This window comes from Salvelinus sp. IW2-2015, linkage group LG23, assembly GCF_002910315.2.
Source record: "Salvelinus sp. IW2-2015 linkage group LG23, ASM291031v2, whole genome shotgun sequence".
Taxonomy (NCBI): Eukaryota; Metazoa; Chordata; class Actinopteri; order Salmoniformes; family Salmonidae; genus Salvelinus; species Salvelinus sp. IW2-2015.
The window spans coordinates 31,578,497-31,592,005 of NC_036863.1; the positions used below are offsets into that span (position 1 = coordinate 31,578,497).

Genomic DNA, 13,509 nt, shown 5'->3' on the forward strand with positions numbered 1-13,509 from the left:
GCCAAAGGCGTCTTTGATGTTTCAAAGAAAGAAATGGTTTTGATCTCAGAGGTTGGTCATGTTTTCCTAGAACCTGATCAAATCACTCAACAGTATAACCTACCCGCAAAACATACAGTCATATACTTTGACATGGCCGTATGCTGTTATTCTGGTGTCTCTGGTGCAGAGAGAGTAAAGTTCCCATTGTAATAGTGTCAAAACACACACAGGTATTAACATATCCATGTCTCTTGATCTACAGCGGCACTGTTTCCGTTAGACATCTCCTCTGTGAAAAAAGACCATGAGTTTCTGGACCAGGATTCACTGAAGTCACTATGCAGGTAAGACATTACATTTCCAGTACCTTTCACGTCTGCATCCAAGTTTCATACTATGATTAATGCCGAAAAAACAAGCTTCTGACAAACAGTTCCGCCAAATCGTTTGCCAATTTGCAGCAAGCTCATCTTTTCATATGTAAAGAACTGTTGCAAATTTGCAGTGACTTGTGAACTTCTGGCAAACAATTCTGGGAAACTTCTAGCAAATATTGTACTGTTTGCTGCAAATTATGAATATGCTAATTAAATCAGGGGTTTGGTTGCTTTGTGTATTAACAACATTGAAATGTCAAATATACATGACCAAATATAACTTTACATTAACTTGCTTCTCACAGAGTAAACTAAACATACTAAATATACTAAACAGTATGTATTCAATGTCTTTATTGATAAAGATACATCCAAAACAACTGAAATCATCAGCATGCTAATAGAAAAAGAGCAAAGACTGAATGTTTCCCAAATAAATTGTTTATTTAATATTTTGGTAGCTACAACATGTACATGAGACAAATGTGAACATTATGGGGGATGTTGACCTTAGGAAGTTTAAACAGGCAACTACAGAATTGACATGGCCCAAGTGATAACAGAGCAATGAGCTTTCAACCAATAGACAGGGGATTTTAACTAGGATTAAATGTCAGGAATTGTGAAAAACTGAGTTTAAATGTACTTGACTAAGGTGTATGTAAACTTCCGACTTCAACTGTATGTATTTTTCAGCAAGGAAACAATGTTTCTGCCTTGTATAAATGCTATATAAACAAATGCAGCTGGCATAAACCGGGATTTAGGCCTACTAAATCTACCTTTTAATGTGTGGTCAACTGTTCCTATAGAGCCACAGTATACAAGATTTGTCTCCAGCCAAGCTTCAAAACAATTGATTCAAATTAATTAACTAATTATTATCTTCACTCTAGACTGGGGACTCCATCATTAAGAGACAGTTGTCTACTAGCTGTCTCTTCTTCCTGACCGAGGTGTATAAGGCTTGGGTGAAAGAAAAGCAACATAAAATTGTTTATGCCTAATATGGCAATTATTATTATTTATTTTTTAATTCATTATTGTTAAAATACATTTGAAAGCCATGCATTTGAGATTCCTTGACCTGGTGCACATACATTTCTCTGTCCTCGGTTTGATTGAAGGCCGCAATCAGTGTTTATGACTTGTAACTGAGTGCTTCTAGAAAGAGAGAAGGAAGAACACATGATCAAGATGAGCTAGTTTAAAACAATGAAAGATCGAATTGTTACAAACAAATAATTAATAGGCAACATTTATGAGAACAATACATGCATTTAATTACCTTATCAAGCTTGACGAATACACACAAATGTAACACCCCAAAAAATATTGAGTGAGTGGTGCATCACAAATATCTTTCCAGGGTGTTGACGCCTCCTCTTCCCAAAGCAGCCTCTTCCAACACCACGGTTAGCGGGTAGGGTATTCATTTTCAAAAGTGAAAAAGTATATCCCTAAAAATATAAGGCAAATCATTAGTAAGCTTGTGTAAAATCTGAGGGTGACCCCAAAATGTGGGTCACCCTATGCCATAAAACATGACATTGCTAACTAGTAATCAATTAGCTAACACAATTTCAAAGTCTATTAAGAAGTTGAACAAGTTAGACACTCACCGGACAACTTCGGAAGGTAGCTAGCAACATAGCTTGGTTTCCATTTTCCAACAGATTTTTATTTCCCCCCAGACTGCTTGTCAATGGTTACTGGTCTTGGAACTCATGTGTCCGCCAGAAACGGTTTCTGGTAAACTGTTTGCCGCTAGTGCCAATAAATACTGGTTTGCCAGGTTTGCCACAGATTCAAATAGAATCTAGAGAGAAAAAAACCTCAGCCGAACTAGTTACTAGTGGCAATAAATATTATTGTGGCCAAAAGTTTGCCGCAGATTCACCACTAGTGGCAACCTTRTTGCAACATTTTGTGGCACACTATTTCGTTTGCAGCAAATTTGCCACAAACTTGCAAGAAGTTTGCGTAATTTTTTTTTTCAGGGTATGCATTGCTGGTAATGATTTTGCATTTCATTAAATTACCCTTACCGTACAATTTCTGCTCCTATGAGGAAATCTAATTCGCATAATACAAAGATCCCCATCAAAATCCGTCTGTTTAAGCTAGAGATATGTTTCCACATCTACTGATGTCGCCCTTCTGCATCTGCGGTGGAAGGTGGCAGAGCTAGAGCGGTGTTTGTCAGACCATGAGACATCCCAAAAATTGGTCTTCTCAGGAAAACATCTGTAGCTTCCGAACGGTTTGGTCTACAAAATATTATGACCAATATTGAAAGATGAGACTCTCACAAACACTCTAGGACGCCCACAAGCCTAACAAGACTCGTCTGAAGTCTTGTTAGGCTTATTATGGAAGTACGGTATTCTTGTATCTCTCAGATATAGGACAGACACTTCAGAACAAACTTTGTTTTGATATTTTTTGGGGGACTATCTGATGTTCCATGTAGTGAATCTGTTATTCAATGCATTTCTATTGGCTAATTGCAGTAATACCAAATAAAATAAAAATCCAAATTTTTTATAATATATTTTTTGTTATGTTAACGGGTCTCAAAATTCTAAATCAAATTGCTAAAAAAATCCTTGGTATGACAAGATTAAAACAATGTAATATGTTATCTTAGAACAGTCATTAACTCGATCATCAGTTGCACAAATCTATGAATAAATTAACTCTGTTGAACAGCATTCTGGTGTATGGGCAAACTATAATTTGAGTTGATAGGATTTCTCTCTTTCTCTCTGTGTGTGTGTGTGTGTGTGTGTGTGTGTGTGTGTGTGTGTGTGTTTGTGTATGTGTGTGTAAGAGCAGTAGAAATACATGACTGAGTTGCCAATTAAATCCCACAATCGCTTAAGCTCTGAGAGTCACTACATGCTATCAGGTTCTCCTCAGAGGAGTAGCTATGAATCTATGTTCCCAGAATACAAATATACTTAACAAAATATAGGACAGCTGGGCATTCTAAAAAATATTGAATTGATCATTTTTTGAGAACATGGCATGTGTGACTAATAAAATAATTCTCAAGATAGCACATTTCTTATGAAAATATAATGATGTTGTTACATTGATTACCATTAAGCAGCGACATGTTTAAGATAATTTTTGGAAAAATATTGTGAATGTCATAGCTTGTCTTCGACACCAGCATAAATAATGAAGGTGAAGAGGGGCCCTTCGATATGATACGATACAATAACGATGAAAAAATAAGATAGACAAACTTTTTTACTGTCTTCAAGTTCCAACTATTGAAACTTTGAGCTGTATGAGAAAAGTTGAACTGTTGTCTATCTTCAGCAAAAAGTCATGAATCACGCAAAATTAAGTTAATGGTAGACCTTCTGACTCTTGACATTTTTTGACATATCATTTGGAGAAAAAAAACCTAAATAAACCTGTTAGTGAAAGGCCTCACACATAGACTCATTTAAATCTGTGGTGCAGCAATTTACATGGTGTGAAATTCACTCTGGGGTGGAGTGATGTAAAAATAGAACAGCCTGGCTACAAGGCCTTCATGTCTGCATAGTCTTGCACTGAATTATGTTCTGTTCCAAAGATAAGTCATGCATTTTGATCCGTCAAAGATGTTTGAGCCTCCTTGAATTCCAATTTTGGGGGGTGGGGGATTTGCATATGTGTTTTCATTCACTATCAAGTCCCATCGCATGGGCCCTAAAATAACCCCTTAAAAATATAAATATATACATGAGATGCAAACTGATCTGGAACACAATTACTAAGGGATGCCAGGTATGTATGTGGTCCTTAAAACATACCAGAAATATTACACATTATGCGAGATATGGCGGTGGAAATGCTTTAATGCGCAAATATTGATAGAATAACCCTCACATTGAAGTGTTTTTGGAGTCACGCGATGATATGCTGTGTGGTCCTCCCACTACGACTTGGGAAAGCATACAGTTTAATAGGCTACAGATGAAATAAGTTATAATGAACTTCACAGGGTGGTGAAAGTGCATGATGATGAGGCTTGATGCTACTTTCCAATAAATGTCGAGGGTCTTATTCTGGTGACATGATGATTGATACTTGGCTGCTGTTTGACAAATAAAAATGATCTCACTCTTTTGTCCGTAATAATTTCATCATGTAGCAAATACCAGGCTGTATCTGTGAGCTGTTGGCTAGAGCGCATGTGCCAATACCAGATTGGGCACATTCGCTATATAACACAACATTTTTAGAGACAAAACCATCAGCAGAGTTGAAAGTGCGATGGAAACCCATTTAACTTTTATGTGTGCTATGTCATCATGCACAATTTGATGAAAAAACTTCTCCGGTGGGAAAATGCGCATATTTTATTCATGCAGATTTTTTTTTATATTCACCAGAAAATCTGTTGCCAATTGGATGGAACCTAGCTACTGACATGAAAAACAGAATGATTTGTTTTTGTGAATTCAAATTTTTCTTATCAATACCTACGAGTTTAACTACCTACAGTGGGGCAAAAAAGTATTTAGTCAGCCACCAATTGTGCAAGTTCTCCCACTTAAAAAGATGAGAGAGGCCTGTAATTTTCATCATAGGTACACTTCAACCATGACAGACAAAATGAGAAAAAAAATCCAGAAAATCACATTGTAGGATTTTTTAATAAATTTATTTGCAAATTATTGTGGAAAATAAGTATTTGGTCACCTACAAACAAGCAAGATTTCTGGCTCTCACAGACCTGTAACTTCTTCTTTAAGAGGCTCCTCTGTCCTCCACTCGTTACCTGTATTAATGGACCTGTTTGAACTTGTTATCAGTATAAAAGACACCTGTCCACAACCTCAAACAGTCACACTCCAAACTCCACTATGGCCAAGACCAAAGAGCTGTCAAAGGACACCAGAAACAAAATTGTAGACCTGCACCAGGCTGGAAGACTGAATCTGCATAGGTAAGCAGCTTGGTTTGAAGAAATCAACTGTGGGAGCAATTATTAGGAAATGGAAGACATACAGACCACTGATAATCTCCCTCGATCTGGGGCTCCACGCAAGATCTCACCCCGTGGGTCAAATGATCACAGAACGGTGAGCAAAAATCCCAGAACCACACGGGGGACCTAGTGAATGACCTGCAGAGAGCTGGGACTAAAGTAACAAAGCCTACCATCAGTAACACACTACGCCGCCAGGGACTCAAATCCTGCAGTGCCAGACGTGTCCCCCTGCTTAAGCCAGTACATGTCCAGGCCCGTCTGAAGTTTGCTAGAGAGCATTTGGATGATCCAGAAGAGAGTTGGGAGAATGTCATATGGTCAGATGAAACCAAAATATACCTTTTTGGTAAAAACTCTACTCGTCTGTTTGGAGGACAAAGAATGCTGAGTTGCATTCAAAGAACACCATACCTACTGTGAAGCATGGGGTGGAAACATCATGCTTTGGGGCTGTTTTTCTGCAAAGGGACCAGGACGACTGATCCGTGTAAAGGACAGAATGAATGGGCCATGTATCGTGAGATTTTGAGTGAAAACCTCCTTCCATCAGCAAGGGCATTGAAGATGAAACGTGGCTGGGCTTTCAGCATGAATGATCCCAAACACACCGGCCGGGCAACGAAAGAGTGGCTTCTAAGAAACATTTCAAGGACCTGGAGTGGCCTAGCCAGTCTCCAGATCTCAACCCCATAGAAAATCTTTGGAGGGAGTTGAAAGCCCGTGTTGCCCAGCAACAGCCCCAAAACATCACTGCTCTAGAGGAGATCTGCATGAGGAATGGGCCAAAATACCAGCAACAGTGTGTGAAAACCTGTGAAGACTTACAGAAAACGTTTGACCTCTGGCATTGCCAACAAAAGGTATATACAAAGTATTTAGATAAACTTTTGTTATTGACCAAATACTTATTTTCCACCTAATTTGCAAATAAATCATAAAAAATCCTACAATGTGATTTTCTGATTTTTTTCTTCTCATTTTGTCTGTCATAGTTGAAGTGGCCTCTTACAGGCCTCTCATCTTTTTAAGTGGGAGAACTTGCACAATTGGTGGCTGACTAAATACTTTTTGCCCCACTTTATCTAGCCAACGATATGTCTCTCTTTCAGGTTGTCATTGTTAAGAAATTTGAAACACAAAACAGTTTTTATAGATGGCTAGCTTATTTTGATTGCACTGCACTTGTAAACAACCCAGAAACATGGATATTTCCCATGTTTATTCATTTGATCTCTTTCATTTCCACGTAGGAGGCTGTCAACCTGAACAAATGTGCCTCTATGAGACTGGAGGTCCATTTTCAGTGCAAACAGGTGAGTAGACCTGTAAATGTGATCTGTCTCTGTTTTTTGTGTGCAGGCCAGTCACTAGATCCACTGCTATTGTTACATGCATCTGACTTTCACAGTATATCTGAGTTCTGCTGATGGCATTGTACACTGCTCAAAAAAATAAAGGGAACACTAAAATAACACATCCTAGATCTGATGAATGAAATATTCTTATTAAATACTTTTTTCTTTACATAGTTGAATGTGCTGACAACACAATCACACAAAAATTATCAATGGAAATCAAATTTATCAACCCATGGATCTGGATTTGGAGTCACACTCAAAATTAAAGTGGAAAACCACACTACAGGCTGATCCAACTTTGATGTAATGTCCTTAAACAAGTCAAAATGAGGCTCAGTAGTGTGTGTGGCCTCACGTGCCTGTATGACCTCCCTACAACTCCTGGGCATGCTCCTGATGAGGTGGCGGATGGTCTCCTGAGGGATCTCCTCCCAGACCTGGACTAAAGCATCCCCAACTCCTGGACAGTCTGTGGTGCAACGTGGCGTTGGTGGATGGAGCGAGACATGATGCTCCAGATGTGCTCAATTGGATTCAGGTCTGGGGAACGGGCGGCCAGTCCATAACATCAATGCCTTCCTCTTGCAGGAACTGCTGACACACTCCAGCCACATGAGGTCTAGCATTGTCTCGCATTTGGAGGAACCCAGGGCCAACCGCACCAGCATATGGTCTCACAAGGGTCTGAGGATCTCATCTCGGTACCTAATGGCAGTCAGGCTACCTCTGGCGAGCACATGGAGCTGTGCGGCCCCCAAAGAAATGCCACCCCACACCATGACTGACCCACCGCCAAACCGGTCATGCTGGAGGATGTTGCAGGCAGCAGAACGTTCTCCACGGCGTCTCCAGACTCGTCACATGTGCTCAGTGTGAACCTGCTTTCATCTGTGAAGAGCACAGGGCGCCAGTGGCGAATTGCCAATCTTGGTGTTCTCTGGCAAATGCCAAACGTCCTGCACGGTGTTGGGCTGTAAGCACAACCCCCACCTGTGGGCGTCGGGCCCTCTATCCACCCTCATGGAGTCTGTTTCTGACCGTTTGAGCAGACACATGCACATTTGTGGCCTGCTGGAGGTCATTTTGCAGGGCTCTGGCATGTCTCCTCCTGCTCCTCCTTGCACAAAGGCGGAGGTAGCGGTCCTGCTGCTGGGTTGTTGCCCTCCTATAGCCTCCTCCACGTCTCCTGATGTACTGGCCTGTCTCCTGGTAGCGCCTCCATGCTCTGGACACTACGCTGACAGACACAGAACCTTCTTGCCACAGCTCGCATTGATGTGCCATCCTGGATGAGCTGCACTACCTGAGCCACTTGTGTGGGTTGTAGACTCCGTCTCATGCTACCACTAGAGGGAAAGCACCGCCAGCATTCAAAAGTGACCAAAACATCACCAGAAGCATAGGAACTGAGAAGTGGTCTGTGGTCACCACCTGCAGAACCACTCCTTTATTGGGGGTGTCTTGCTAATTGCCTATAATTTCCATCTGTTGTCTATTCCATTTGCACAACAGCATGTGAAATGTATTGTCAATCAGTGTTGACAAAAGTGGACAGTTTGATTTCACAGAAGTGTGATTGACTTGGAGTTACATTGTGTTGTTTAAGTGTTCCCTTTATTTTTTTGAGCAGTGTATATTATCATTGTTTTATATTCCATTTTACATGCTCAAGTAAGTCTATATTTACTTTGCACGTATACATAGCCCTTGTCAATGTAAATTATCCATGTTAAAAAATGCACTCTAATATTTGTCTCATCTGATGCAGAGTGAAGATTCTGAGGAGGATGACCTGTGTGCCATCAGTGACCGCTGGGCTTTCCAACGAGAGAGTAAGACGTGGCTGCGTACCCTTTCCCCGCACATCTCCCCCAGCGTGGAGGTCCTCTCCTCCACCACCATGCTCCCCATGAGGGCCTCAGCCAGTAGCGAAAGCATCATGAGTGACTTCAGTAACCTGGAGGTCACCTCCACCCACAGCAGCAGCAGCCTGAGTGTGGAGAGTGCCAGAGAAACCACGTCCAGCAGGGGAACCCCCTTCAGTCAGGTCACCAGCACGGCAGAGCCCTACACCCTCACCTCCCACCATGAATCCCGTGGCTCCCAATCTCTCAACGGACCCACCCTGAGCAGTGAGGACCAAACTGCATTTCCCAAAGACCTGGTTACTGTTCCTGTCTGCAGAGAGAAGACCAAGAGGTGTTCCAAGACCTTCCTGAGGAGAATGGAGTTGTTCAAGAGAAAAGAGAAAGAGAGGGAAGTAACAGATGGCCAAGTTGTGACCACTCAGCTGCAGCTCCCACTAACCCCTGGCAGTTTGCATTGCACTCCCAATGAAAGTCTACCTGGTTTAAAAAAGAACACTACAGGTAATAGCAGTGTAAATTACAGCGGAAAGTCCCATACGATCTGTCGAATTACAGCCAGTAGGTTCCCAGTTGTGGCCAGAGCTAAGGTGAAGAACAGTTGGCTCTATCTAGAGGACTATGAGATGGGAGGGTGGAAGGGATCTAAACAGGTTAGTCAGAAGAGTGGCTATGGAAATGGAATAGATTGTCTGGTTCATCTGCCAATGGACCACAAGTCAGGAACATTCCCCAAATCCCTATCCATCGAGAGCCTGTGCACTACTTCCAACTTTCACGAGCTGGGTGGATGGCAGATGGAGGACGTCAACCTCTCCTTGGGCAGCAGTCAGGATTCCCAGGACTTCAACATGTTTCCTAGAAGAAGGAACTTGTGTTCCTCCATGGGGAGCATCTATGACAATATGCCTGAGGCTAGTGGCAGTTCAGATGAGTTGAGAGAAAAGGTATTTGAGCATCTGGATGATATCCTTCAACATGTCCATGGCCTTCAGCAGAATATAGACCAGTGGTGTCAGGAGCTCAATGACGAGCATGAGGAGGAGGACAATGACGAGACCAGAGAAACAGCATGCTCCTCCAGCCTCCATTTTGAGGAGCAGTCTATGTCAGATGTAGGCACAATGGCCAGTGACTACGACAGCACAGGAAACTCATTGAATGAGGTGGAGGATGTTGAGATGAGAGAAAGGAGGGACTCAGGAGTGGGCGCTTCCTTAACCAGGCCAAGCAGGTAAACATACACTCAGCTGCCAGTTTATTAGGTACATAGTACCAGGTCAGACCCTGCTTTGCCTCCAAACAGCCTGAATTCTTTGTGGCGTGGAAACGTTGCTCAATTGGTATCAAGGGACCTAACGTGTGCCAGAAAAACATTCCCCATACTATTACACCAGCAGGTTGACACAAGTCAGGATGGGCCATGGACTCATGGACTCATTCTACTTATGCCAAATCCTGACTCAAATCAAATGTTATTTGTCACATGCTTCATAAACAACAGGTGTTTCACTCAGTGAAATGCTTACTTAGAGGCCCTTCCCAACAATGCAGAGAAAAAAGAGAAATAGTAGAAAACATTTAAAAAACTATTTTTAATAGTTATAAATTTATACAAACTATAAATAAATAGAAAAAGTACCCAATTGTCATACTTGAGTAAAAGTAAAGATACCTTCATATAAAATGATTAAAGTAAAAGTCAACCAGTAAAATTCTACTGGAGTAAAAGTCTTAAAGTATTTGGCTTTAAATATACTAAGTATCAAAAGTAAATGTAATTGCTAAAATATTCTTAAGTATCAAAAGTAAAAATAATTTTAAATACCTTATGTTAAGCATACCAGATGGCACCATTTTCTTGTTTCAATTATTTATGCATAGCCAGGGGCAAGCTCCAATACTCAGACATAATTTACAAAAGAAGCACTAAGAGTGTGCAAAACTTTCATCAAGGCAAAGGGTGGTTACTTTTAAGAATCTCAAATATAAAATATATTTTAATTTGTTTAACACTTTTTTAGTTACTACATGATTCCATGTGTTCCATGTGTTATTTCATAGTTTTGATGTCTTCACTATTATTCTACAATGTAGAAAATATTAAAAAATAAATAAAAAATATTGATTCAGTAGGTGTATCCAAACTTTTGACTAGTACTGTAAATGTAGTGTCACTGTGGGGACGACGTCCTCAATGCACTGAAGCCGGTGATTGATGTGGTAAACTCCTCAATGCCATCGGATGAATCACGGAACAGTCTGTGCTTGCGAAACAGGGCTGTATCTTAGCATCCGCCTCATTGGACCATTTCTGTATTGAGTGCGTCACTGGCACGCCCTGTTTGAGTTTTTGCTTGTATGTCTGAATCAGGAGGTTAGAGTTATGGTCAGATTTGCCAAATGGAGGTTGAGGGAGAGCTTTGTATGCATCTCTGTGTGTGTAGTAAAGGTGATAGAAATGAGGTAAAACAGATTTCAATTTTCATGCATTAAAGTCACCGGCCGCTAGGAGTGCCGCCTCTGGGTGAGCATTTTCTTGTTTGCTTATGTTCTTATACAGCTCCTTAAGTGCGGTCTTAGTGCCAGCATCGGTTTGTGGTGATAAATAGACAGCTACGAAAAATATAGATCAAAACTCTCTTGGTAAATAGTGTGGTCTACAGCTTATCATGAGGTATTCTAACATTACAGATCGCACACCAGTTGTTGCTAACAAGGAGACACACACCCCCTCCCCCGACGCAGTCGTTCTGTCCTGCCGAAGTATAGAAAAAACAGCTAGATTTACACAGGGGCGAAAATCTGATATCAACCTTGGAGGGGACAATTACATTACATTTTCTCAAGAGCAATTCCTGAGGGGGACACCAAAAGTAGTGCTGTAACACATAGCCTACGTTGTAATATGTTAAATGTATATTGAGGAACCATAATTCCTACAACTGAATAATTGATAGGTACAGTAGTTAACTGAAGGGTTTAACCAACTTGTTCAAATGTTTAAATCATTATAATACTACTATTAATAATAGTTATAGCATTGCTCCTTACCAGTCCAGTATGTATGCAGGTATTCGTACTTACAACTAGCAATATCAAGAAAGGCCAGTAGGTAGCAATGGTACTGTACACTGTATGGGTGTAGTTTTCATAAATACAATGAACAATGGTGTATCTCATCTAAAATAATCTCCATTGAGAACCATCACAAAGTTAGTCTCCGTATTGAATTGACCTTTTAATTTGACTTTTTCTGATACATTATATAGTCATTAAATGTGCCACTGGCCTGAGTCTACTACAATATCTTTACAAGAAACAAAGCTTAAAATAAGTACAGTTCTAAAAGCAAAATAACTACTTCAATGAAAACCCAAATAAATCAAACAAAATATCCTTCAGTCAGTGTCTCAACTCTTCAAACAGCAGCTATGGACAAGTATGTCGACAAAGTATGCAATTTTAAATAAAATAACATGAAATAAATAATTTGTAAGTGTACTGTCGTGTACTGTCATGTACTAAAAACTACTCTCCTCTAGGCTGCTTAGTACCCGCTCATACTGCCTAGCACAGCTCTAATAGCAGTATTCCGCACAGTCCACCTTGTTGGACATAGGGGTTTCCGGGTGGGCAGATGTGTTTCTTTGGACGTGGCAATTGATTCAAACATGCTCTTAAACTTTCCTGACTGGCCATAGAGGACACCTAACTGATGGACCCAAGAAAGGGAATCCCGGATCAGTGGGGAGGCTGAGCAGCCAGCCTGTGTAATCAGATTTACACAGTGTGCTCCACAATGGACATAGAGGGCTAATGGCTGCTGCCTTCTCACAATTGCCTGTGCACCTGTGTATTTTCCTGCAATGTTTGAGGCACCATCGTAACTCTGCCCACGTAAGCCAGACATGGGCAAATTGAGCCTCAACAACACTTCAGTTGCCACTTTCGCAATGCCTCCGCCTATTGTCTCCGACACCCTGTATAGCCCAATAAACTCCTCGTGAGGGACAAGGTCATGGTCAACATAATGCAAAAAGACATCTCCTGTTCAGCACCAGAGACATCTTGAGTACCATCAACAATTATAAAAAAATTGTACAATCGGAAGAGACCTAATCTCAGCTGCAATGCCTCGAATGATTGTATTGGCCATGATGTTCAGAATTTCATTCTGTGCTTTGGGGCCTCTTGAAACGTCAACACTCTGTTGGCAAGAGTTTGCGGTTCAAAAATTGTGGGGTGGGCTTATATGTTTTTGTGCCATCACTGAGGTAACTGGACAATGCTGTGCCACTGTCCCCTATACTGGTGCTGCTGGCAACAAGGGTGACACCTGGTCCTGCCGTGGCTGTGACATTGTTCTCTGAAGTCTCTCCCTGGCTCTTTCCTTTCACCACCCTCACAGACTCAGCCTGTCTCCTAAAAAGAAATAAGGTGTTTGCCGTACTCCTAACTACCGGTACCCAAACTACACAATTAATCACAACAGCAATACCATTGCCATAAACAAATCTTAGTTTAGTCATCAGTTTAAGTTGAGAGCGGGGTATCCATGGCATTTTCCAATTATGTCCCTATTTTACAAGTAAAAAAAATTGAGAACCTTTCATAATGTTGCCAAACAAAGACTCAACAAACTTACCTGAGACTCCCTGTCTCTGCCAGTCTGTCCCTGCCTATCTGTCCCCAGCTCTGCTGTCTGTGTGCCATCTGTTGCCTGCTCTGCCTAATGACATCATTGTGAACATTCCATTAGCATTTCACTTCTTTCTTATGAACATTTTATCAACTCGTCTTTGAGATATTAGGCTACTAGAGTTCTTACTTTGCGTTTTGGTGTACTGAAAAATACTCTGATGTCCGTCTTTTTACTTTTTTCTGCCATTTTTCTACCTGGCTGGCTGGCCGGTCTAGCTGCCACACAC

The 13,509-nt window shown here is 41.1% G+C and overlaps 1 protein-coding gene across 1 annotated transcript in view; it reads left to right on the forward strand.

The window, feature by feature from the left end:
- The first annotated feature begins 242 nt into the window (after positions 1 to 242).
- Positions 243 to 13,509, forward strand: part of LOC111950923 (stAR-related lipid transfer protein 8-like) — a 26,739-nt gene continuing 13,472 nt past the window's right edge. The window contains exons 1-3 of the mRNA XM_023968863.2: positions 243 to 326; positions 6,606 to 6,668; positions 8,482 to 9,812. Coding sequence (XP_023824631.1) covers positions 321 to 326; positions 6,606 to 6,668; positions 8,482 to 9,812 — 1,400 coding nt within the window. The 5' untranslated portion in view covers positions 243 to 320. The remainder of the gene's footprint in view (positions 327 to 6,605; positions 6,669 to 8,481; positions 9,813 to 13,509) is intronic.